This window comes from Lissotriton vulgaris, chromosome 11 (genome assembly GCF_964263255.1).
Source record: "Lissotriton vulgaris chromosome 11, aLisVul1.2, whole genome shotgun sequence".
Taxonomy (NCBI): Eukaryota; Metazoa; Chordata; class Amphibia; order Caudata; family Salamandridae; genus Lissotriton; species Lissotriton vulgaris.
Genome location: NC_141699.1, coordinates 774,428,165 through 774,455,251, shown reverse-complemented (window position 1 = coordinate 774,455,251; position 27,087 = coordinate 774,428,165). Strand labels below are relative to the sequence as shown.

Below are 27,087 nucleotides of genomic sequence, written 5' to 3'. Positions count from 1 at the left end.
TGCTCTACGTGGGAGGTCTCATCGTTTGGAAGCGACAACGGCTCTTCTCTTTGGAGCTGGTCTTGTTCCGTAATTACTGTTACATTTTGTCAGCCCACATATTGCCGCTAGGCCCTTTGTTTTCTGTGCCTGTAAGTGCAGGCCCCAAGTCAATGCTCTAGCGAACCATATTCCCAGGTATTTGTATTCATTAACCACTTCTAATTTTGTCTGCCTCAGGAACCAACTATACTTATGATTTTTCTTTCCAAAGCAAAATATTTTAGTTTTTTCCATATTTACTTTTAGGTGTTTGAATGAACAATACGTCTCAAATGCATTTAACTTTCTTTGTAGACCTAGTTCTGATTGGCCAAAATAACTAGGTCATCTGCATACAGTAGGCAAGCCAGATGCTTCCCATTTACTTTTGGGCTGGCACCTCTTTCGGTTATTAATAGATTAGGTAAATTAGCAAAAAAATTGAAAAAAGAAGTCACACCTACGGACAGCCCAGAGGGAACGGTGCAGTGTATCTAAAAAGTCGGACATGTACTTTAAAGTTTTACATGTCCTGATAGTGAAACATTCTTAATGTCTTTAAGGTCTACCTCTCCCATAGGACAACAATGGGGGTAGCTTATTACATTTATTAAGCTGTCATTTCCAAATGAGAACCGGTAACCAGCTCATTTTTGGGTTCTCTGGAATTGCAATGAAAAATGCTAACATCTGGTGAAGTTGGATTTTAAATTACAATTTTGAAAATGCCACTTTTAAAAAATTGCCGTTTACAGCATTACCCATTGGGTGCCTATAGCCAGTTTCTGGGTCACATGACTCAGTGTGGTTTCCAGTTGGGCTTTGTGTATTCCTCCTAGACAACCAGTCACAATTGAAAGCTTAGGTGTGACTGGATGGGCCTTCACTGGCCTTCACTGGCAAGATCGGAGGGAGGAGCTGGGCCCACCTCGACTTACACCTGAATAGGCTGTGTCCTGACTCCACACAAAGGGCTGTATACCTTTGTAGCTAGTCTGGAGCCAGGGCCAGGAAGGCAGGGCACCTGTGCTTGTCAAAGGTCTGCCTCTAGAAGCTTTCCCCACTTCAAAGGCGCAACCGGGTATTAATATGGAACTTCAGACACCAACTCTTCAGTACACTTCTGCACCTGTGGATTCTCTGCCAGGAAGAAGAACTTCTGTGCTGCTGAAAGGACTGTTACTCTGCTGTACTGCTGCTCTGAAGAACTGCTGCCCTGCTGTCCTCTTGCCTGGGTGAGAAGGACTAGAGCTGCATCTCTTGAACCTAGAACCCCAGAGTGACTCCAAAGGCTAGTTGGCTGGCCTCTTGATCTGAAGCCTTAGGGGCACAACAGGCTTCCCAAAACCTTGCACCTGCACCTGGACTCTGTCATTGGTGAGTCTATCTTGCCAAGTGGTGCCACCCCAGTCATGGACCCTTGGAAGTTGGCCTGAGGTGCTCTGCCAGCCTCTGTGAATTCAGCAGAACTGATGCATCTCCTCTGCTTCACTGCATAAAAACAAGCAGAACCGACACATCTCTGATCCATGGATTGGACCCATTGCAAAGACCAGCATTACATCGTAGCCCATAGGAACCAAGCTGTGTGACTCATCCTCAGCAAAGGTCCTTGCATCGCTCATCGATGGCAGCTGTGAATGCAACACTGGGCTCTGCATTGCAGCCTCGCAGCTCTTCAGAACGATTTAATCACCCCAACTGCACAACGCATTTTTAACACCAGACTTTGCATCGGAAGCCCTCTTCGATGGGATCCTCGATGACAATGCTGAACCGCAATTCACAGCCTTGCTGCACCTCTGATCGGATGCATAACTTCGGCTGCATGACAATCTTCCTTGCAACGCTCTGCAAACCACGATTTAAGGTACTATGCTCAACTGGCTTAACTGGGTCCCTTAGCCACCCTATGCTCCATTGCAGTCGGCCTGAACTTGTGTTTTTGTCCCAATCAGTAGCTCCTTAGGGTGCAGAAAAAGAATATTGAGTAAAAAATATCGAATTGTACAAATATTGTGGTAAAAATGTCGTGGATCAGGAATATCGACAAACAAATTCTATTGATCAAGAATATCGATTTTAGGTAAGTAATATCGAAATAAAAAATATGAAAGTGTTTAAAGTCGTTTTCAAAAATTTAGTTGTTAAAAATATCGATTTTTTATTAATTTTATGTATTTAAGTATATATTGTAGATGGGTGTGAAGTTTTTTTTGTATAAGGATTGCTTGTATTTTTATTATATGTGTTAAAATTTTAGTAGTTATTCATTTTTTATTTTATTTGAATTTTGCGTTTTTAGTTCCTTTGCAGGTTGTGTGTTTATAGGGGAATAGGGTGGGAAGTAATTGACCTTTCTAGACAGTATTCATCCACCCCTGTCAAGGAAACTTTATGATCAGTTCAGACTGTGCACCCTCCCGCTCCGCGCTTTTTCTGGCAAATTGTCGGGCGCGGTCTGGAGGGAGTGCCCAGCCTGCAGTTGGGAGGATGAATCAGAAATTCATGTTATCTTTTTTTGTCCAGCCTATACATAAGCAAGGAAATCTTTGTGCAGGAATTTAGGGTTTGCACACTGTGCAGAGGCATTTAGAGCTTCAAAATATGACACCGGCAGACCTATTGTATTTGCTGTATCACGATTTTTGACCTCTATGTGGCGCAGGCGCTGGAATTTGGTAGACAAGATCAAACAGTAATAAAATCAATCTTGTATTCACAAATTATAGGTCTCATAAAGAATCTTCTACCTCTCACTAGTTTTAATTCACAAAAATTCAATCACGCCGGCATGTTTTTAGTAGTATAAATCACTGTCTGGTTTTACCTAGCCATAACAGGTACGAAGGTACTGTCTCTGTAATTATCTAACCTACATGAGCTTGTGAATTATTGTCTATAGGTGAGGAGCCATTGTATATTTATTTCCACTCTTAGATCTATGTAGGTGCTGCAACTAGATCTATGTAAAATAAGTATGGCTACTATTATATAATTTTGAAAGTAACATGAATCTCAATGTACTGTTTTACCATGCACGCTTTTATGGTCGCTCGACCGAAATAAAGTTTTATGATTGAATTTAGTTCTATAAAATGTATTGATTATTTTTTGTAGTTATTAATTTGTTTTTATTTGAAATGTGTGTTATTAGTTCCGTAGCGGTTGTAGGTTTATAGGGGAATTGGGTGGGAAGTAATTTAATGATATAAAATGTATTGAATTATTTTTATTTATTAATATTTGTTTAATTGTGATGTTTTAGTATTAAATGTGTAAATTAATTTATTATCAATGATTTAATATGTAGTTGTTAATTCATTTAAATTAATTAATTAGTAATTAATGATGTTAATTGTGTAATAAATTTTAGGTGTATATTGTGTGCATGGGGTAAACTGTGGGAAGGGTGGGAAATAATTTATTTTTTATTGATGAATTATTAATTAGTTGTTAATTGATTTAAACAAATTAATTTGCAAATATTTTTGGCAATTGTGTAATTAATTTTAGGTGTGTGTTGTGGTGTTTATAGGTGAAATGGTGGGAAGGGTGGGAAGTAATTTATTTTTTATTGCTGAAATATTAATTAGGAGCCCCTTTGTGGCGTTTACAAGGATGAAAGAGTCGCCTTCCAGCTATGTGAGGAAAACGGGTATGTTACAAACAACTACAACTCCCAGACTGCCATGGGGGAGACTCGTTTGTACTAAGCCCCTCCTTTCCCAGAGAAAGGTGCTTGTCAATTGTTCCTGCAGTTCGAGTCAGAGGAGAGGCGGATGGTGTTCCCCGCCGGAATCCAGCGAGAAGAATTACAGCGCATAGGAGAGAACTGTTGTTTAGTGCCTGGGGAGAAACGGAGAACTCCAAACGGACCTGTGCATAAAGAAGAAGGAGCGCGGGCTCGCCTCCTTCTCAATCGAGTTTTGGTGTCCTGGAATCCTGAAGGCGAAGCGCCTGTCAGAGTAGCCGCGGAGTTTCGCTTAGCGCATTCTGCGCTAAGGAACACGTGAGTAATACAGTCTGTATTGTTGTGCGCGTGAAGTCAGAAACGCGTGCATAGTACTGACTGTGAGTTTTGAGGAGGACTAAGGATCTAGCGCGGCCGCGCTTGTAGTTTCCTGATGAGAGTCTGAGTATTGTTGAAATATTATTACTAGATCCAAGTTGGATATCCGTTGACATTTTGAACTGCCTTGTGGGACTCGTAGTCCAAGTTGTGCACATAACAACTATAGGAGAGAAGAGATCCGCCTTTTGTTAAGTTCATTTAAGTTAAATCGTGGAGGAGTCGCACTACTACTACTTGGGGACTGTATCCTCTTTGTTAAAGGACACTTGGAAGAGAAAGGGAGCAAAGGTTTTACCTTTCATTGAAGTCCTGTATAGAGAAAGTGTGGTGAGTGAAGTCATCATTCCCAGTAATGGCAGAGTGAAGTATTTTGATGGACTTGAGTGGTAATTGCGTGTTTGTTCACCTTTTAGATACCTGGGAAGGTATTACAGAGCTGTCCCTTAAACCCAGTCCATCCCAGAGAGTAACGAAGACAAGAAAGACCGCATCCCCGCTCTCCTCCAACGCTTCTTCTCTCCTTTTTTCCCTTCTATGCACGAAGCCAGACAGAGGTATATGGTTTCCCTGTTGGGGGGCGTGTATGAAGGGAATAGAGGATCTAGCATCTGACATCGTCTCCGCTGGGCCAAGACAGAAGGTTAGTGGCGTTTGTGTTCCTTGTGCTACTGCCGATCTTGACAGATTGACAAGCCCAAGTAACAAGACCCAGCCCGGACGAGGAATATAGAAAGTGTACTGAATTCTGTGGTGGAGAGCCTTGCGGCTCTTCAGCAGGAAGTCACCACGTCACGCACAGAGAGTCAGGTCCTATATAAGGAACTGGGGGTCCTTAGAAAGGAGGTGTCCGAGTTGTCCATGAAAGGTAGCAAGGGGGCTTCATATATCAAACCAGCCACTTTGCAACCCCCTTCCTCCACCGTATCTCCTGTGTCACAGGGAGCTGAAGGGGGTGGGTTCACGGTGTCATCTCCCTCCACACCTTCTTCTTCTGATGCAGTTCCTACAGTCCATGTTATACAAAATACCGGGATTCCACTGGCCCCTCCTGAAAGGTTTTACGGGGATCCCCGTAAATTTGAAAAATTTTTGAACCAATGTAGATTGCATTTTTTGTGCAAGCCGGGGGTGTTCCAAGAGGATACAACAAAGACAGCGTTTATGATGTCCTACATGGGAGGCAATGCAGCAAGTTGGACAATACCCTTGTTGGAGAGGAATGATCCAGTATTACATGATTTTGATGATTTTTGTTTGGAACTGCGGCGATTGTTCGACAGAAAACTCCATATGTTATCTCTGGATAGAGAGTTGTTAACCTTGCGGCAAGGGTCTCAAGATTTGCTTTCCTATATTACATCTTTCAATCGACTTGTGGTTGAAACAGAGTGGCCTACGGCAAAGAGGATATCTATTTTCTATCAAGGGCTCCGAGGGGAGCTAAAGGATGTATTAGCTCAAGTGGTACAACTTCCCACCTCCTGTGAAGAATTGATTGACTTAACTGTTCAATTGGACCATCGCCTACTGGAAAGACGGGGTGACAGAGGCAGAGGAGATGGTCGCTTCTTTTATCCTCGTCTCCGAGGCAACACGGAAGATCATCCGAAGATGCCCGAGGGTGTCGAACCCATGCAAATTGGAGGTCTTAGGGGCCCCCTTTCTAAGGAAGAAAAAGACAAAAGAAGAAGACTGAAACAGTGTCTATACTGCGGAAAGGGTGGGCATTTCGTTAAAGATTGTAGAGCCAGAAACGCGTTCCCTGGAAGGCCGACGGCACCCCCTTCACAGGCTGTCATACAAGCGGGAAGGCCGGCGGAAAACTAGCATGCCCAAATCAGGAGGAGGTCGCTGCCTTGGGTTGTTCACCTTCAAAGATCTCATCTACACTTGCGAATACATTGCATCCTGCAGTGGCTCACATGAACTTAAAAGTGACTTTATGGGTCAATACCCGCGACGCTATGGAGATAGATGCTCTTCTAGATTCCGGGGCCACGGGTAACTACATTGACCAGGAATACGCTATGAAAATAGGGATTGTTTGTGAGAAAAAGGATAAGCCGGAGCTGGTCAAAGCAGTGGATGGAACGGTCTTGTCCTCTGGCCCAGTCTCATATCATACTCAAGCATTGTTGATGCAGACGAATCGAAATCATCAGGAGATGATCCAATTTGACTTGATTGATGCACCCCAGTTCCGACTCATATTAGGGATGCCGTGGTTGACACTTCACGATCCTCAAGTCAGTTGGGCAGCACGTACCATTACTTTATCTTCGGCGTTTTGTAAGGCCAATTGTAGACAGGACGTGTCTACTAAGGAAGAGCAATCGGCTACGCCTTCAGTCTGTCTGGCTTCTGGATGTCCTATCGGACCATACTGTTGTGCCACCGCTCTCCCTGACGAATACCAGGAGTTCCGTTCCCTGTTTGATAAACAAAAAGCTACTGATTTGCCTCCACATCGGGTATACGATTGTAGGATTGACCTTATTCCAGGTGCTGATATTCCTTGTAGCCGAGTCTACGCCCTCACTGAAAAAGAGTCAGTGTACTTGCGGAATTACCTCGATGAAAATCTGGCTACGGGGTTCATCCGTCATTCTACCTCGCCTGCTTCCTCGCCGATGTTTTTTATTCCTAAGAAGGATTGCGAGGAATTGAGGCCATGCATCGATTACAGGGCCATTAATAGAATGACGGTAAAAAACAGGTATCCACTACCACTTATACCTGTACTTCTGGACCAATTGAAAGGGGCCCGATTCTTTACTAAACTCGATCTCAGAGGGGCGTACCATCTGGTTAGAGTACAGAGCGGAGATGAGTGGAAGACCGCGTTTAGAACAAAATTTGGATTGTTCGAGTACCTTGTGATGCCGTTCGGGCTCTGCAACGCCCCTGCCGCCTTCCAATACTTCATGGACGAGGTACTACGTGGGTGTCTGGAGACATTCTGCATTGTGTACATAGATGACATCCTGATCTATTCCTCTACACTTCATGAACATGTGGATCATGTGAAAGCGGTGTTACAGCGATTACGGCAGAATTCCTTGTATGCCAACCTTGAAAAATGTCTATTTCATGTGCAGGAGGTCTCCTTCCTTGGTTATATCATCTCGGCCCAGGGCTTCCAAATGGATTCCAGTAAAGTGGAGGCTATTATCGGATGGAGTACTCCCAAGACTGTTAAGGCTGTACAAAGTTTCCTTGGTTTTGCCAACTATTACCGCCGGTTCATAAAGGATTTCTCCAAGATCATTCAGCCTATATCTAGTTTGCTGAGGAAGAACACTGTGTTTGGATGGACCCCTGAAGCGGAAAGGTCGTTTCAATATCTCAAGGAACAGTTTACACAGGCTCCCATCCTACGCCACCCTGATTCACAGCTGCCTTTTGTCTTGGAAACAGATGCCTACCTGTATGCTATTGGGGGGATACTATCACAACGCCACCCCGAAACAGGCCAGTTGCATCCCGTGGCATATTTCTCAAGAAAACTTACACCTTGCGAGATAAATTATTCTGTCACGGATAAAGAACTCCTTGCAATCAAGAGAGCCTGTGAGGAATGGCGTCATTATCTGCTGGGAGCCATGCACACTGTCGAAATCTATACCGATCATAGAAATCTGCTTTTTCTGAAAACAGCCAAGGCCCTTACTCCCAGGCAGTTGAGGTGGACTCTGTTCTTTTCGGACTTTGATTTTGTTATCAAATATAAACCGGGGCCTCAAAATGGTAAGGCTGACGCCCTCTCTCGGATCGGGGAAACGGCAGAGCAGAGTATCGAGAAGGAAGACGAACCTCCCCTTATCCTCCGAGAATCCGACAATCCATCCTCTTTGATCGCCTTGGTATCTACACCTGAATTCTTGGATGATGTTCGTGTGGCTCTTACAGATATGGATGTACAGGAATGGGTGCAAGAGGATCCTGAGCATCGCACGGTAAAAGATGATCTTGCCTATCAGGGATTAGCCATCTATGTCCCTACCGAACCCTTGCAACGGAAGGTGTTATACTGGATCCATGATTCGCCATTGGGTGGCCATTTGGGAATCTACAAGACTATTGCAGGTGTGGAACGTAGCTTTTGGTGGCCAAAATTGAGAGAAACTGTGAGAAACTATGTAATGAACTGTGCCGTTTGCATTCAAGGGAAGGCCGTTCATGTGAAACCTGTCGGCCTTCTTAGACCTCTCCCTATTCCTCCAAAGCCTTGGCATACTGTGTCTATGGACTTCATTGTTGAAATGCCACCATGTGAGGAGAAAACTGTGATCTTAGTGGTCGTTGACCATTTAACAAAGATGGGACACTTCATTCCTCTGAAAGGCCTGCCTACATCTGTGGAATTGGCGCAAGTATTCTTGCAACACGTAGTTCGTGCCCATGGGATACCTTGTGTACTCATCACCGATAGAGGTACTCAATTTACCTCTCGCTTCTGGAAGGCCCTCTGTCAGACCATGGATGTTGATGCTCGACTTTCGTCATCCTATCACCCCCAGACTGACGGAAAAACAGAACGCCTGAATCAGACGTTGGAGCAATACCTTCGCTGCTTTGCCTTGCAAAACGATACTGAGTGGACTACCTTGATATGGATGGCTGAATTTGCTTACAACAATGCCATTCATTCTACCTTGGGTTGTTCACCTTTTTTTTGTCTTTTTGGTTTTCACCCTAATGCACTACCCTTTGAGGTTCCTGTTCACTCCCCGGTGCCCAGTATACACGAACACCATGCACATCTTAGGGCAGTGCTAGTTGAGGCGCGACACAGTTTGGTTGACGCTCAGTCTTCTCAGAAGCGTTATGCTGATAGTAGAAGGTCTTCTGCTCCTGTATACGCAGTGGGGGATAGGGTGTGGCTTTCCACAAGAAATTTACATCTGAAAGGAGAGAACAAGTTGAAGCCTAGATATGTGGGGCCTTATAGCATTCAGAAAATCATTAACCCTGTGGTTGTACGGTTGACACTCCCTGATACTTGGAGGATTCATCCCGTCTTTCACGTTTCCCTGCTCCAGCCCTGTCCCGCGAGTACTAGGCTGTCGGATAGACCCCTTCCAGTTGATGTGGATGGACAGGAGGAGTATGAGGTCCAATCGATCCTTGACTCCCGTATGGTGCGGGGGCGGATTCAATACTTGGTTGAGTGGAAAGGGTATGGCCCTGAGGAGCGGACCTGGGAACCTGTGGGTAATCTCCGTTGCCCTGAGTTGGTTGCTCGTTTTCACGACCTGTTTCCTGGTAAGCCTGGTCGACCGCCGGGACGGCTGTCCTCGAGAGGGGGTTCTGTGGCGTTTACAAGGATGAAAGAGTCGCCTTCCAGCTATGTGAGGAAAACGGGTATGTTACAAACAACTACAACTCCCAGACTGCCATGGGGGAGACTCTTTGTACTAAGCCCCTCCTTTCCCAGAGAAAGGTGCTTGTCAATTGTTCCTGCAGTTCGAGTCAGAGGAGAGGCGGATGGTGTTCCCCGCCGGAATCCAGCGAGAAGAATTACAGCGCATAGGAGAGAACTGTTGTTTAGTGCCTGGGGAGAAACGGAGAACTCCAAACGGACCTGTGCATAAAGAAGAAGGAGCGCGGGCTCGCCTCCTTCTCAATCGAGTTTTGGTGTCCTGGAATCCTGAAGGCGAAGCGCCTGTCAGAGTAGCCGCGGAGTTTCGCTTAGCGCATTCTGCGCTAAGGAACACGTGAGTAATACAGTCTGTATTGTTGTGCGCGTGAAGTCAGAAACGCGTGCATAGTACTGACTGTGAGTTTTGAGGAGGACTAAGGATCTAGCGCGGCCGCGCTTGTAGTTTCCTGATGAGAGTCTGAGTATTGTTGAAATATTATTACTAGATCCAAGTTGGATATCCGTTGACATTTTGAACTGCCTTGTGGGACTCGTAGTCCAAGTTGTGCACATAACAACTATAGGAGAGAAGAGATCCGCCTTTTGTTAAGTTCATTTAAGTTAAATCGTGGAGGAGTCGCACTACTACTACTTGGGGACTGTATCCTCTTTGTTAAAGGACACTTGGAAGAGAAAGGGAGCAAAGGTTTTACCTTTCATTGAAGTCCTGTATAGAGAAAGTGTGGTGAGTGAAGTCATCATTTCCAGTAATGGCAGAGTGAAGTATTTTGATGGACTTGAGTGGTAATTGCGTGTTTGTTCACCTTTTAGATACCTGGGAAGGTGTTACAGAGCTGTCCCTTAAACCCAGTCCATCCCAGAGAGTAACGAAGACAAGAAAGACCGCATCCCCGCTCTCCTCCAACGCTTCTTCTCTCCTTTTTTCCCTTCTATGCACGAAGCCAGACAGAGGTATATGGTTTCCCTGTTGGGGGGCGTGTATGAAGGGAATAGAGGATCTAGCATCTGACATCGTCTCCGCTGGGCCAAGACAGAAGGTTAGTGGCGTTTGTGTTCCTTGTGCTACTGCCGATCTTGACACCCTTTTACCGCCACAGAAGCACCCTGCACTTTGGGGAGTCCATCCACCAGCGATCCTCGTACCTGTTGGTGCCAACGCGACTGGGGCCACACCGGAGGCGCACATAAGCTGCTTTGGGCTCCCGTGGTGCGGGAGCCCGTTTTACCACCACAGAAGCACCCTGCACTTTGGGGACTTCATCCCCCAGCGATCCTCATGCCAAGCGGCGCCTACGCGACTGGGGCTGCATCGGAGGCGCACATAAGCAGCTTCGGGATCCCACGGCACGGGATGCGCGCGGGCGTGCCCGTCTGCGCCCAGAGGAGCCCGGAGGCAGCTTGGCTGGGCACACCCTCGTGGTTTTTCATATCTGGACCCAGTTATCAAGCCATCAAGTTGAAACCTTGCAAAAGCACCACTGAGGTAATGGTTTTTCTTCTTATCCTTTTTTCCCCCTAAGTCAGTTACATTTTATGTATTTTTAAGTCCATTTTTCAAACATTGGGAAACAGAAAACTGCTGTTGTTCACAAAACTACCGATTCCACATTAGATGGTTTTCTGCAAAAGGCAGTGGGGGCACTTAACAAGGAGATAGAGTTGGCGGTGAGGAGACTATCATTAGCCCACCCTCCTGACCTACCTAACCTACCAGCCACCACCACCGCTTCTGAGAACCTTCATACGACCGTTACTGGAACAGATTTTGGTTTGTGCCCACAAATCCCACTTTCGCCCTCTATTATCATTTTGACTCAGGGAAACCAAAGTGCCACGCTTGGGAGAGATGCAATTACCTCGCAGCTAATCACAAAAATCTGCGCCCTTGAGCATGGTAGGTGAGAAGAGAAAGCGCCCTAAATTGGCTGGGGCGAACCATAAAACGAAGGTCAACTCCCCTACGGTTAAAAGCACAAAACAATCTCACCCTCCAGGTATTACATATAGAACTAATAAAGCCAGGGGAGAAACTGTACAAGTTAACCTGGACGCACTGTCTGATTTAATTATAGCACAACTTTATCATCAAAGGGAGAACTCTGCTTCTAAAGAGCATAATGCCACGGATCTTAATCGTGCCACAAAATTATAGATGTAACTAAAGAACTTGAAAGAACACCCCTGGAGATTTTGGAACAATCAAATGGACTATCTACTATAGATACTCAGACTATTTTGCCCGTTACTAGAGATAAGTCTCTTGATACGCGAGCAAGGGAATCAGGGATGGCTGTGCCAGTTAATGGGGATAGCCGTGGGGGGCCTAATGAGAGAGAGCGTCAAGGATCGGGCATGTTTGAGGGGAAAGAGAATCAAATAACTCAGATCTAGGGAATAGAGGTTTTCGAGGGGCAGGGGGTAGTAAACATCTTAAATTTACCCCCTGATTGCACTCCTTATGTTGTGATTTTAACAGGTGTCCCTCACCATCTCCTAGGCCAACAAGAAAGTTGCTCAAGCCTTAATAACAAGGCAGCACATTGGTGCTGTAGGAAAATTACATTAAACGGAAACTGGCTAGAACAAATTATTATGGAAAGGAGGGTGGGATGGTTAGGTCCTACAAATAAACGCCTAGAAGGGGATTGCATCGTACTAAATTTCAACAATGCAAGCTGTGAGCCTTTTGTTTTGTACCACACCAGAGATGCACCTAAAGATCTGATAAAGGCCTTTTCCCTGGGCTTTTTCTACTGCCTCTTATCAAGGGCTTAGTAATAGTCAATAGTCAATAACTGCATTGGCACGACCCCCCCACCCCTTTACCCACCCAAATCGCTTTGACGTTCTCTACGGCCTGACAGACATTGATTGACTGTTGGTTCAGACAGATGATCTAGGTGCCTTGAAAAGATTCTGCCCACGATGCCCTATTCTAGGGACAGCTGTAGTTGGCACCGAGAGTTGGCATCCAATAGCCTTAGCTGGCTCTAGAATGTAAGCATGTAAAATACTAATAATGACACAGAGAATACGGAAACTACCGCTAAGGACCTAACTGTGGTCTCAAAATCATTTCATGGAATATTGCAGGAATACGTGCAAAATTAACTAATATGGATTTGGTGAATTAAATTCGGAGTTTCAATATTATATACCTCCAAGAAACATGGTGTCGGTCTGATATTGCATTGGACAGTTATTGTTCATTTACCCTCCATGCAATACATTCATCGGCTGGGAGGGCGAAAGGAGGGCTTGTGACCCTAATTTCAGTCAAATATGGCCATATACAAACTCATGTCCTATGGATCTCACCATGGTACTAGCTAACTTAAGTCGAGCAAAGATACGGCTAGTAAACTGGTATTAAATTATTGTTGACCAGAATAATAACTATGTGATTGAGGAATTACAAGCATTGATAAATATTATTTCAGGGTACTGGCAGCCCTTGTGTTTTCTCTGGGTGTGGGATTATAACTGTACAATTTGCTCCCTTAGTGACAGCGAAGTTTGTGTGCTGTTAGATACAGATGGCCAGCAAAAGCCAAATTTTATTCATACTTCACAGGATGAGGCCCTGAATTCAATTATTATTGACAACAACTTGGGTCTTATGAAAAACTTATAATTTGGTTAGCTGCTCTTTGCCCCAGTGTCCTACCTATGTTGGAGGAGGTAGAGAAAGCACAATTGATTATATGTTTATCAGTAGGAAATACTTCCCGCTTGTTGGTGACTTTGATGTAGTGCCTAATACCGCAAATGATCATAATCCTTTAACTGTTCTCATTCACATATAGCAAGGGGTGGGAAAGGTGATGGTCATGCTATCGACTTTAACAAAAACAAAGGAATGAGATTAAGCTGGAGTAAGGTCGACCAAACTCAATTTGAAGCACAAATTGTTATGACAAACCTTCCCCTTATCAGGAGCTGCCTCCATGCAGACTTTCTGCCTGATTTGGTGGTCCACGACTTTGAGCTGATCTGTGCAGATGTGGAGAAAAATCTAACCAGATCAGTTCAGAAAGGGAAATTCAATGAGGTGCGGAGGTTCAACGCAGTGTGTTCTAAAGCGAATAAGAATCTTAAAATACCCCTCCATGCCAATCCCCGTGATAGAACTTTAATCAAAAATTTGAGGCAGTCCTACAAGCGCATCACTAAACTAAGACAAGAGGAATTGAGGAGTTTGGCTTGGGAGGACTTAGAGAGTGCTAGTGCCCTAAAAGACTCTAAGATGCTTTTGGGATATAACATAACATAACATGTGTATTTGTAAAGCGCACGATTACCCGTAGGTGTCCTGGCGCTGAATAACGGTTTTATTGTTACCCAACTCAATGGTACTCATTAATCAAACGACCCCTATTGAAGGATGAGCCTAAGCCCATGGATTCACTGATCCTGTGGGCAATCTGAGAAACCCACTTCTCAACAATATTTAACAAAAAATAGGCCCCTTTAGTTGAAGTAAGTGGGGAACCAGCCTTTGATCCAATGTTGACCTCACAATTAAGCTTATCTTTTACTGTGACAGAGATTGAGGAGGCCCTCAGAAGGGGAATCAACATGAAAGCTCCTGGCCCTGATGGGGTCCCCTCTTGATTTGTTTAAAAGAAACCCCAAACTATGGGCACCCCTGCTCAGAAATGTCTTTAAAGCTGTAGTAGTTGGCCCCATATCATTATCCTGGAAGGAGGCAATTGTGGTCCCAGTATTCAAGAAAGGCAACAGGAGTGACCACGCCTGTTACAGTCCAATCTCAATAATCAACACTACTGCTAAGGTATTGGGGAGGGTCCTCCTTGCGCGTCTTGAAACCTGGACGAATGGCACAGGGATTGTGTCTAGATTACAATTCGGTTTTAGAAGGTCGATGGGTACTACTGAACAGTGCCTCAACTTGCCCCGCATTATGGGCATGTACATGAAGGCCATAAGGGATTCTATCCATCAGGCCTTCATGGACTTGTCCGGTGCTTTTGACACGGCGCTGTTGGGAACATCGATAAGCGAAGATGAAGCATACATATAGTTAGGATTTTAGTTAAATGTAATGGCAATACGACCAAGGTCTTGATTCTAGTTGGTGACATAGCCTATGGGTTGAGTAAGCTTCGATCCGGCTTTCTGGATCCCCTGTGGCTTATCTACCTAACTCAGGGCTGTGTGTTTTCTTGCTGCTGCACCAACCACCATCACTGTATTCCCTTGGAACATGCTTTGATCATTGGGCTAATATCACCTCATGCCTTTGATTACATTTTTCTCTATGGAAAAAGTCATCTACCTGGTGGTTTTCATTTGTTTTGAGACATTGCATAACATTGCGATACACATTACATACATATGCTTTAGTTTAGCAGGTTTTACAACTGCTTGCTTTATACCAATTCCAGTGTCTAAGACAGATTCACCATAATCATTAGAACTCTAACACTTTAGCATCCATCACCTCATCATATGGTACATTTTGTTACAAACTCAATCTAAAATAGATATCGACTCATTTGATACAATTCCATGACAAACCACCTCACAAGGATAATCCTCTGTCTTACCTTATAATATTTCTTTTCCCCAAATATCTAAAGTTTTGTAGACAGACTCTGAAATACAAAAGTAAAATATTGTAATACCATGGCTGATAATTATAATATCACAGATCATCTTTATTATTTATTTGGCTTGGTCGAGGTTTAAATCTATAGACTACTCTTGTATATTCAATTGTATTAACAACAATTAATTCAGGTATTGGGTATAATAAATTACAAGCTCACCTGGCCTTCTTTGCTAAGATATATTTTCCGCTAGGCCCAAATGATACCGTTGTGCATATGTTTGTGGTAACGTGCTAAATTCATCAAATACTTTAAGTGGAGATAATAAAAAGTCATCAACCACAGTCTGCTCTCACATTCCAAAAGAGATCATATAGTTGCAGTCTATGGGCTAGACAGTCTTGGGATGGTTGATTTTTCTAGTTTGTTTGTGAGATTTCTATGAATCCAGAAATGAAGGCAGTGAGTGACCTAAGGAATGCTCCCTATACTGGATCTAAAGGGAAAGTGAGGTAATACAAGAAGTGAGGTGAACATGATTTAGCTCCAGTGCCAGGAACACACTGCCAAAATGTATGGATAACATACATAAGCCCCATTATGAGTGGGCTGGAAAATAGATTAGTATTTCCGCACCCCTGATATTATCAATACTGGGGGCACTAGAAACTGTGGAGGTGGCATAAATCTAGTCTTTTATGAGTTGGACCCTGAGGGTTCGCTAAGAAGGAATTACAAAGGGAATCAGTAATTCTGGGTCTGATTCATCCAATAATTCCTCATTTTCCTGAAACTTTCACAAAGAGTTTTATCATGCTGAAATCTCCATATGAAAGTAAAGACATCTGCCTTGTTCATCAGGATCTTTTAACTCTGATGGGGCTGGTCAGTGCTGTGGCCAGCCCCAACGGAATTAAAAGCCCCCCTGTAATGCGGACCTAGGATGAGAAATTGCCTTTATTGAAAAATGCAGGCAGTTGAAGAAGATTTGTCTTGCCCTTGCACCATGTGGGCAAAGGAATACGTTTAATTGATCATGTTATTTGTCAGTGACTATCTTTTCAACAGACTGTCTCCTGGTCAACTTACAGAATTGGAATTGATGGATGCCGTCTTGACACAGCAACTGGCAGATCACCTGCAGTATCCCGGGTCGAGGGTGGTTAGTGTGAGGGAAGTCCACCCCGGAATAGGTGCTCCACCAGACCAAAGTGAACTGCTGGTGCAATTGTCATAGTTGGACATATTTGACTCCCTTACAGATAACAGGGTTTGATGGGAATGGAGTGTGTATTGAATTTATTTATTAGCTGGTTGATTAATTAAAATCATTACAGTGAAATATATGCAAACATACACCCCCCCTCTTCATCTTCAAGGACAAAAATTGTAAAATACAAGTAGATCCGCAGATTAACCTTTTTAGCACATTTCATTTACAAGCCCTCTTTCGTCATCCCTTAATAGTAAAAGGAAACAAGCATTTACAATGCAATGGTTTCGCCTTCGGAAAAGTTTGAGCCATTGGCATTCTAAATGGCAAACTTTTTATTTATGTGTTGGTTTTGAAAACAGATAAATAAATGGCATTCTCATTTACAATGCCAATACACACACCCACACAAGAGCCCCCCACACACACCACACAAGAGCCCCCCACACACACACACAAGAGCCCCCCCCACACACCACACAAGAGCCCCCCACACACACCACACAAGAGCCCCCCACACACACCACACAAGAGCCCCCCACACACACCACACAAGAGCCCCCCACACACACCACACAAGAGCCCCCCACACACACACACGCAAGAGCCCCCCACACACACACGCAAGAGCCCCCCACACACACACGCAAGAGCCCCTCACACACATACGCAACAGGAGCAATCCTTGTCGCTCAGCCCACACACTCTGTCTCTCTCTCAACAACACCAGGCACCCCAGCATTCCACTACCTCATCAAGCATTCCAACATTCCACACACAACACAATCATACTGGCAGAACAGCAGGGAACAGGTAACCAAGGGAAAGAATGCATTGAGAATTCAAGTCACAACACACTTCATTATTCATCCTAAAGGCATCACCGCGCCCTGTTGCTGTTACTCCTTCACCCTTGACCATGACAGCATGTAACACTTACTGTTGCTATTACATGTATACAGTCATCTAATCTGCCACATTCTCTTCTCAGTCTACAAACTAGAGCGTTACCGTTCTTCCCTATGCTTCCATCCGTGGCATGACCCAAAATAATTCGTCTCCTTGCAATATTTTGTGAGGCCGACCTAAAATTTCACAGATCAGCAATGGCCTCATGGCTGGACGAGATTTGGCTTCACCTGCGGATACCTGTGCTTAGAGTCGATTGTACCATAGCTTCACACTCCCACCTATTGGCCCGAAATGTGAACCTCGCTCACCAGTCACATTTTGTATGTGTTTTGTAATCGGGCAGGCTGTCTTTTCCGCTCCGGTGCCAGTTTTTCCTGGCTTGCCTCTGCCATTTTCTGCCTAACACAGTGTCCCTAGGTCTATTATGAAACTTTTCACGAGTCATGCTGAAAGGCTCGGGACTTTATTGACGGTCACCTGAGAGGGGTGACTCAGCACTTAGTTCACGGATCAGCTGAGAGGAGTGACTCAGCACTTTGTTGACGGGTCATTGAGTCACGATGGGAGGTGCTCGGTCCTGTAATAGCCCTTCACAAGCAACATGTATTTTTCTCAGAATAAATATCGGGGAACGTGAGCGCCTTGTTTCAGCCCGTTTAACTGCCTTTGGCATCTCATGACCTGTTTCTATCCGGTTTCTTGCGACGCCGTATACCCCATGGGTTTTGTTTTTAGCCACAGTGAGACCTAAACAAAAATTGTACTACGTATTTTTCCACTCAATCAAAATCTTAGACCCCAGTCATGTCACGAATTGTATTAATAATCCCTTTCCCGTTGATTGAATTGAATGTCGAACTCCCTCCCATCCTTCGTACTTTTGCGAAAGCTGACTTTGTATAGGCCAATGGGATAACTGAATGAAAACAACTTTTTTCCTCTGTACACCCTTTGACAGTAGCGTAAGCAGCATTTCAACTTTCTAGCTTGAGTAATAAGCTTAGCAGTCTCCCGGGGTGCCGTTCTTACCTGCTGGACGGGTCCGGGTGGAGTGCAGCCGCCGGCCAGGAGCCGGGTCCGGGTGGAGTGCAGCCGCCGCGCTCAGTCTGTGTCCGGGCTCCGGGGGCGGGGAAGGAGGAAGGCGGCCATGAGGAAAGAAGCGGGAGGGGGCGGGAAAGGGGGAGGAGAGACGCGGCGGACACCAAGAAACAAGCGGGAGGGTGGGAGGTGCTCGGTCCTGTAATAGCCCTTCACAAGCAACATGTATTTTTCTCAGAATAAATATCGGGGAACGTGAGCGCCTTGTTTCAGCCCGTTTAACTGCCTTTGGCATCTCATGACCTGTTTCTATCCGGTTTCTTGCGACGCCGTATACCCCATGGGTTTTGTTTTTAGCCACAGTGAGACCTAAACAAAAATTGTACTACGTATTTTTCCACTCAATCAAAATCTTAGACCCCAGTCATGTCACGAATTGTATTAATAATCCCTTTCCCGTTGATTGAATTGAATGTCGAACTCCCTCCCATCCTTCGTACTTTTGCGAAAGCTGACTTTGTATAGGCCAATGGGATAACTGAATGAAAACAACTTTTTTCCTCTGTACACCCTTTGACAGTAGCGTAAGCAGCATTTCAACTTTCTAGCTCGAGTAATAAGCTTAGCAGTCTCCCGGGGTGCCGTTCTTACCTGCTGGACGGGTCCGGGTGGAGTGCAGCCGCCGGCCAGGAGCCGGGTCCGGGTGGAGTGCAGCCGCCGCGCTCAGTCTGTGTCCGGGCTCCGGGGGCGGGGAAGGAGGAAGGCGGCCATGAGGAAAGAAGCGGGAGGGGGCGGGAAAGGGGGAGGAGAGACGCGGCGGACACCAAGAAACAAGCGGGAGGGTGCCGGCAATGCCGGACCAGACACGGGGGCGTTCCCGGCATCGCGTGACGTCGGCAAAAGCCAAAGAATGTCGGGAACGCCCCCGTGTCTGGTCCGGCATTGACGGACAGGCCCCTCGTCCAATGGCAAGGCTCCGTTTACGGAGCCAGCCAATCAAGGACGAGGGCCGAACCAAAGCACCCTACGGTTCTCAACAGGATTTCGCCTGCGCGGAAAAGCTGCGCAGAGCGCAGCTTCCGCTAGGCGAAACCTAAAAAGTGAGCTTTCAATAAGTATTGCACAGAGCCCATTATTGCACTTTCCTTTCTTTGGTGCCCTTGGGAGCTTTCCCGTTCTCTATCATACCATTAGCATCATCTTTATTAAGGAATACGCTTTACCTCACAATTACAGTACCTCGAAGGTAAATTTGCACTGGGCTTTTCTGTCTCACCCTAGGGCACCTCCCCTACCTCAAGCGTGCCCATAAGATGATATGAGTTACACTTGCAAATGTGAAAGGCTATAAATGGGGATGCTGACTCTCTGTTAATATGGGGGTGTTCTCATATACAATCAGTTGTATGACATGAATAGGTGCAAATCACAATAAACAAGTATAAAGTTAGGGTCCAAGACCATTTAAAACAAATTATCAAATAAGGCCCTGCTATAAACTCCTTCTAGTGGGAGAAGGAGCATACTATGATATAACATGGAAAGAGTAACGTGCGAACTGCTGTCCTGTTAACTTCCTAATATTGAGTTTATCACTCATGGTTGCTAGGGTAGACTCCTTCCAATTGACCAATGACTTTCAGGTTTGAGCGAGAAGAAGGATAAAGTGCTGTGTACTGGCCAGTCACAGACTGATATTAATCTGTGACAACTCAGTTAGTGCAAAACTGATGGAATTTGTGAACTTCCCCAATCTTGCCAGGCTGCATGCTGTGTTTTTTGTGAAGCACAAGTCCAAGGCCTCCATGCAAGTCCAGATTCCACTTGCCCTAAAGATAGGGCAAAGCAGGCGGTGTCGATCGTTAGCCAGTTTAGGGCAATATTACAGCAAATGCATACAGGATTCCTTCTGATACATAAATAGACTGCATGATACTGCCCCCTACTTGTGTGCCCAGGCGTGATTGAAGTTCGAGATTGGTAAATCGATGAGCCTCATATAGAATATTTTCTTGCAGGCCTGGACGGTCGGGGCATGATGAAAATAGGGTATGCTTCCCCCAAAATGTATGATGTGTCCAATGGCTCTGTGATGGGGTTAGCACCAAGATCTGCATGATCCTTTTCAGATGAGGAAGGAAGCCATATTGGCACAACAATGTTGCCCTACTCTGTTTGCACATGAAATATTCCAGTTGGTGGAAAAGCAGGCAGCACTTCCAAATCTATTGGGATAGTAGTCATATCTACGGGAAGCCTTCCGCTTAATACACACCAAGCTAGCAGCTGGTTTACAACATCCATCCTTAAACAGAAACCTCTGAGTCAATAATATTAAAGTAATCTGTTTCCCACCTCACATTTAACTGTCACTGGAGATAGCAGCAAGGAAAATGATTCAAGAAGAAAATGTCTCTTGTGACACATTTTCTATGTAATCCAGTTTTCTGTTAGACGTTTCTTCTAAAAACAGTCCGTGGAGCAAAGTGTGCAAAATTATGCCCCAGTTTCATTTTGCAAAATTCCTGTAGTGCAAAAATTGAATTGCAAAATTCTGCAAAACTGAGGTGCCATGGTGGGCAAAAAACAAAGGATTGGGATACGACCTAAGTGATTGCCAGGGTCTGAGATTAATTCAAGCATTCCAATAATCACCTTGCTCTTGTTGCCGTTGGCGCACTAAGTTTGACAGGTATGCCTAGAAGTGGGTCTTGTGCTCACTGTTCCACTAGAATCAAGCTATACCTGGTTGATGTGCTCTCATGAGGGTGAAACTGGTCCTACATTGCTTGCATGCTGGTTCAGGGAGAACTTGGCATGGCAGTTCAGGCTGCCACTGTTCCCACTGGAGCAGAGCCAAGACTGACTTGCATATGGCCTGGTCCAAATTGAGGTGGCATGTTGGGCAACAAAATGATGCGATGGCCTGTTCATGCATAAAATCAATCGAGGTTGGAGTACAACAATGAAAAAGCTATTTTCAGAGGGTATGAAGAGTAGCCCAGAAAGCACTCTGATTTACTGAATATGTTTTCCTCCAGAACATCCATTCTTTAAATTACTCAATTAACACTGGGTCTTCTGGAGAATGTCAAAGGCTCATTATTCACATAACCTTGCTTAAGACTTACCACGTGGACCTGAACATGGATGCATTCATTATAGCTGCAGAAGTGGATGAGGAAGAATGTATGTCCGCTTGAGGAACATCAATTTGAAGTCATGACTTTTGGGAAAAAGACCACAACAGCAATTTTTAGGGGATGGTTACTCATGTCTTGAATTGCTAATATGGCATCTCTGTCATTTATCAAAGTGACATATTCAGGTTTAGAAAAAATGCTAACCTGCTCTCCTGCTCCCCTCAAGAAGGGGCTACAAGCAATGAAACTCTCAATCAGGACAAACACATGCTATATTAGGCTATGTTAGGCACAAGTCTGAAGACTAACAGATGCTCCAGACAGGAGCTAGTAAACTGGATACTGTCAGGTTTAAGCTATCAGCCATTATATATTAGGAATCTTCACTATCTCAGACTGATGAGCGGCCATGCTTGAGCCACAAAAGGCACACTCAGGACATTGTGATCACTACAGTTTCATAGTGTATAACCCATGAGGCTGACCTCTATGTAAGAAGATGCATTGGATGGAGGAGTTTCTTCAAGTTCTCAACATCCGTAAAAAAGAGCTCACATTGAGGCACCTGTCTTGAAGCAGAATATTTAGAGCACACATGAGTTTTTATTCGTTTTTTATGTTACACCCAAGAGCAGAATCAGGCCACCATTAAAAACTGAAAAATCTGTAATCACCTATGCCTTGAAAATCTTTCATCACTAAGTATAAGATGTTTAACCTTCTGATGAATGACAAGTCCCTTGATATGGCTGATAGCCACAAGAAGTGGCAATCCCATACTGCTCCGGGAGGTCTTTTCCCTACAAAGTCAGAACTTTACCCTTGATCACATTGCAGGGACTTCTCATAGGACTGTGGCAGAACTGTTGATAAAGGCCACACAATTAGATAAATGGTACTCCCCTTCAGAGGAATATAAACCTTGCTATAGTCCATTCCTTCTCAAACCCAATACAATTGTCTTACTTTTGTGTGTGTGGCTATATTCGAGAAGCTCCCTAATCCAAGTCATATCCAAAAATACAGATCTTATCCAAGTCATATCCAAAAATACAGATCTTATACTTCACAGTGCCTCCAGGTCAGAGGAGATAGATCTATTCAAGTGTATTTTCTCTGTTAAACTCTTAACCTTAACCCTCGCATACCCTGTTTCGTAAGAAACTCAAGACCCTTCTGTTTCCCAAATAATCCTTTCCCTCTTTCCTCCCCCTTTTTGGTCTGAACAGATTTACAGCGCGGGGATGCCTACGGGTCACCAGGCGCTCTAGAAATCATAAAATAAATAAATAAATAAATTAACCTAGGCCACGACTGGGAGCAGCAATTATATAGTAATTACATAAGAAAGCTTTTTGTTGTCCTATATAAATGAAATCCGATGAAATCTGACAACAGTGACCCCTCTTTTTGAAGAATGAAATGGTTACTATAATGTTGTGATTTTAATGTCGTTATTGATCACACACATTGGACTGTGACACATGAGTAAGCTGTTGCAATTATATTCTTCTTCTTCTTCCTTAAGACAACATTGGTGATCATGATCATTGCAGTGGTATAGAACACTATAATCTTATTGTACTTAGGCTCTCTAATTTTGCTATGTTGTAATGACTGTAGGTACACCATGTGTTTATTATACTGTATGAGTTCTTACTAATTGAAGTACCTTTTAATGTGCATATATAGTTAAAGGTGTTCTTCAGTTATCAAAGTGCCAAACACTGATGGAAATTCCATTTTTATTGTGACTATCATAACAGTGTTATACTCTGACTTGACTGTCTCTCCATTGACTGTCAGAGACAGATTGCCTTAAATGCACTTTTTAATATCCACTAGGGCGTGCATTAAATAGATCCTCAATACCTGAAGCAAAAAATCTGATATTACCTATGAAATGACACTAATTATAAAAATAAATGTGCAACACGTATAAATTGCACTATAAGGTAAATTGTAATCCCTGGTGGACAGGCTAAATTGTTACTCTGGATAATCACACAAGATGTATTACTAAAAATGGAAAAAAGTGTTTTCCTTTTCCCCAAAAATCCCAAAATGACATTTTATATTCTTTAGAAAAATCACAAAGAATTTCCGTTTTTTCCATTCAGTTGTAATATTTAATGAGGCAATAGAAAATGTCCCAAACCTAGTGAACCTACAGTCTAAACCAAAAGACCATCCTCACTCTTTTTCTCTGAATCTAAACAGTGAGAGAAAATACATTCCTTTGAGCTGGTGGTGTTGGGAATGAGACACATTGAATAAATTAAAGATAAACAATAAAATTTATTTTTCATGCATAATTACATGTACATTTTTATATTTAGCGCAAATTCCTTACTGAACTAATTTTACCTGAAAATGTGCTGGCCCATTTATATTATTTAAGGCACTAAAATGTCCTTACCTCACCATAAATTTATTTTCATCAACTTCTTACCAGTTTAATTCACACCTAGATTTCAATTCAAGACAGGATGCTGGTTTGAGAAATGTATTGGACATTCAAGCCCGCTAACCTTACCATGAACTTTCCATCATTCAAAGTGTGATCCTCTCTATGCTTTATAATGACACTCAACAGGTATTTGAATAAAAATCTCGGCACTTACTCTAAAATGCTGAAAAAGTCCGATATTTCCGAGTTTGGTGCTCTCTGCCAGTAGGATACCAATGTGTCTGGAAGAAAATAGAGCTTTAGACGTCTGCTACAGAAAAAGTAAAGGTTTTTTGTCAATGGCACAATACATTGAGTTCAAAACACTAATAGGGTTTTTTTCAGAATGGCACAGGGGTTACATAATTAAATAGTAGACCAATTTTGAATTCAGCCTGTCTTGCAGATCACTGGGCATCAACGTCTAAATCACAGTGGTGGAAAAAGGGAAAAGCATTATTGGAGATTATCCCGAAATGAACACAAATGTGTGTATTTAAGTCGATGTATATTATTAACCCCAAGATGGGAATTATTTTAGTGTAGTATGCACCTAATGATGTAATTTAATGTTCTGAGGCATGGTAGTAGTGCCCATGCACACATTTCTGTTATGTTATGTTGAAAACTCCTGAGCCCTGGAACATTACTCAAAACTTGACTCTATGGGCATGATTCGAAAATATTCTGCTCTGAGAAGGTGTAGCTTACTTGTGTTGCACTCATGGTCTTACTCTTGAATTTCACAAGAATACCAGGAGTACCCTTGGCTTACATCTGGAATTTAGGAGTAAATCAGGAGCATTAAAGAATAAGTGACAGCAAACTTATTGTGAATCATGTGGAATGTTTGGGTATCCATTTATCTTGTTACACATTCAAACCCATTTTTTCAATCTGGGGATCCTGGCTTACCCTCTTTCCCATCCATGTATACATATGTTATTCAAAAAGACAAAAACATCACAACACATTTCACACATCATGTGTTACCCTCTGATAATGCCTTCATTATGTAAAGGAAACACATCAGGAGGCTTCTTGTTTCTGCTTGATCTAACTTGTCAAACCGAAGAGTTGATGCAATCAAAGACAGTGGTCTAGCAACCTGCAAAGAGTGAAACGAGATTTATTTACTAGAATTTGCTATTTCTTTTGGTCACAAAAATTATGTAAAAGTGGCTTGCCACTGTACCTTTTCACAGCTGTCGACTCCCTCGCCATTTTTTTCATTGGCACTTGGGTTAGAGTCTAGACTGGCTAGGGATCCTCTGGAATCTGCATGATTTACTGTAGAGATAGCTATTGATGAAAATGCTGCAAACAAAAAACCACAACAGACATTCTAAACATACAAATGGACACAAATGATGATGAAGGATATGAATTTGTCACAAAGGCATTCATTCCAGTGTAAAAGAAAAAGCTCACGGCCTTCCATACTGTTTTTTCAAACATCATTTTTCACATAAAACAAAATCCTTCCTCAGATACAATTTTCCAGAAGAGATATGTTTTATTCTTTTTCATAACTTTCTTTCTCTTCTTCTTCTTCATTGGAAGGCACACTACTGTGCTTCAAGAAGTATGTGGTATAGAGTTACAAAAATGTCTTTGTGACAAACTGTAAAACTTTATGATCAACAATAAATAATCTGAAAATGTACAAGTAAGTGCATTATCTTTATTTGATAAGCATCATATGAGGTGTGTAAAAGTGTTTGTGTGCGTTGTTGCACAAAATAGAGCAGTATTGACACACATATTTCATAGGAAACTGTGAAATGTGGAAAATATTTCACACGCATCATAATGGTAGCCCCAAACCACTCTGCAGTGTTTTACCATTTTCAGGGCTACTAGGATTTAGTGTCAAGGTTACCATAATTTTGTGGCCCCATTATATATTATCGGAATTATGCAGCAACACATGTAAATTATGCGGCTTATTCTCTGGCAGTGTTATTTTCATCCGTTTGAACTTAAAGTAAGTTTTTTGTGAAATCTGCATATTTAGTAAACTATGTGGGAATTCCTGTAATGACATAATTATATGTTGAACGATGAAGCTACAGAATCGTTTACATCCATTGGCTCTCACCATGGCTCACTGTGTTATCAATACCTTATTCATGAAATGTATTTAAAAAAAGCTAAAGATTCAAATTCCAGTCAGTGCCCATTGTTAGTTGCACTTTGAAGCACACAGAATTTTCACGTTAACCCCCCCTCCCCCCCAAATGAGCATGAAATATAAAAATGGATAATGGGTAACCCGTGGATTATAGTCTCATACTGCCATCTCTGCATTCTGGTAACATTCACAAGCTACTCTGCTTTTGGCCTTAAAGTTTATAACACCTCTGTTCAATTATGGTTCAGGACAAATTTTTACTGAAAAGACATTTTTTGATTAGCCTATAATTTCTGACTCCATGAACGGATTTTACCAAATTTGACATAGTCTTCTAAGATCCGATATGCCAATTTTCGATCAGTAATTTGTATGAAAAAAGTTATGGAGGATAAAAAAGATGTTTTATTTCTCAATGTTGATCCCATAGGATGTGTTGCTTGTTCCTACTCCAAAAACTTCAGAAATAATTTACACCAAGCTTGGCATTAAAGTGGAACTTTGCTCAAAAAGCAGTTTCTTGTTTGGAGAAAATCAATTTGGTCATTTTTTAATATAAGAGTTCTGTATATCTCGTCCATTAAATGTCAAAAGTTGTGATACACAAATCGATACCCATTCCCAAATTAATTCCCACAGCAAAGGGTATTGGGGGTCACCATGAGTGGTGTCTCACTTCACAGGAATGCCATGGATGAGAAAAAAACATGGAAATCTCGAGTAACAGAATCAGAAAAAAATTGAAAAATCAGTATAATTTGCATGTCAAAACTTGATAGCAGTGGCGCGAGATGCCAATATATGTAGGAGATTTTTTTGCCATTTTGTGAAAAATCGTAAATCAGATATGATTTGCAATTTTCTCAAAGGGTTAGAAAAGTGAGAAAGACAGAGACAAAATGAGTGTAAGGCAGAGAGAGAGAGAGAGAAGTAGAGGAAAGGAAAGATGTCAGAGAGTGGGAGAGAGTCAAAAGGCATTGGCAGTGGGAGTTGTGCACACCAGGGGTTGGCTGCATGCAGTAGCGCAACCAGTGCCAATTTTTGGCGGGACATGGGCGGTCAGGTAAAATATATTTCAGTGGGGGGGGGCGGGGGGGGGGGGTCAAATTCTTCCAGCAATCGGCAGAGTGGAGATGCTTGTGTGTG

General features: G+C 43.3%; 1 protein-coding gene across 9 annotated transcripts in view; it reads right to left on the bottom strand.

Moving 5' to 3' along the window:
- The window catches only part of DOCK10 (dedicator of cytokinesis 10), a 1,740,483-nt gene that overhangs the window by 357,142 nt on the left and 1,356,254 nt on the right, over positions 1–27,087 (bottom strand). For 5 of the 9 annotated variants that reach the window (XM_086943899.1, XM_086943895.1, XM_086943898.1 and 2 more), the window contains exons 35-38: positions 25,003–25,124; positions 24,801–24,915; positions 23,983–24,049; positions 15,050–15,097 (exon numbers count right to left, since the gene is read on the bottom strand). In XM_086943899.1, the coding sequence (XP_086800025.1) occupies positions 15,050–15,097; positions 23,983–24,049; positions 24,801–24,915; positions 25,003–25,124 (352 nt within the window). The remainder of the gene's footprint in view (positions 1–15,049; positions 15,098–23,982; positions 24,050–24,800; positions 24,916–25,002; positions 25,125–27,087) is intronic. The other 4 variants (XM_086943900.1, XM_086943901.1, XM_086943897.1 and 1 more) reach the window with 1 other exon arrangement.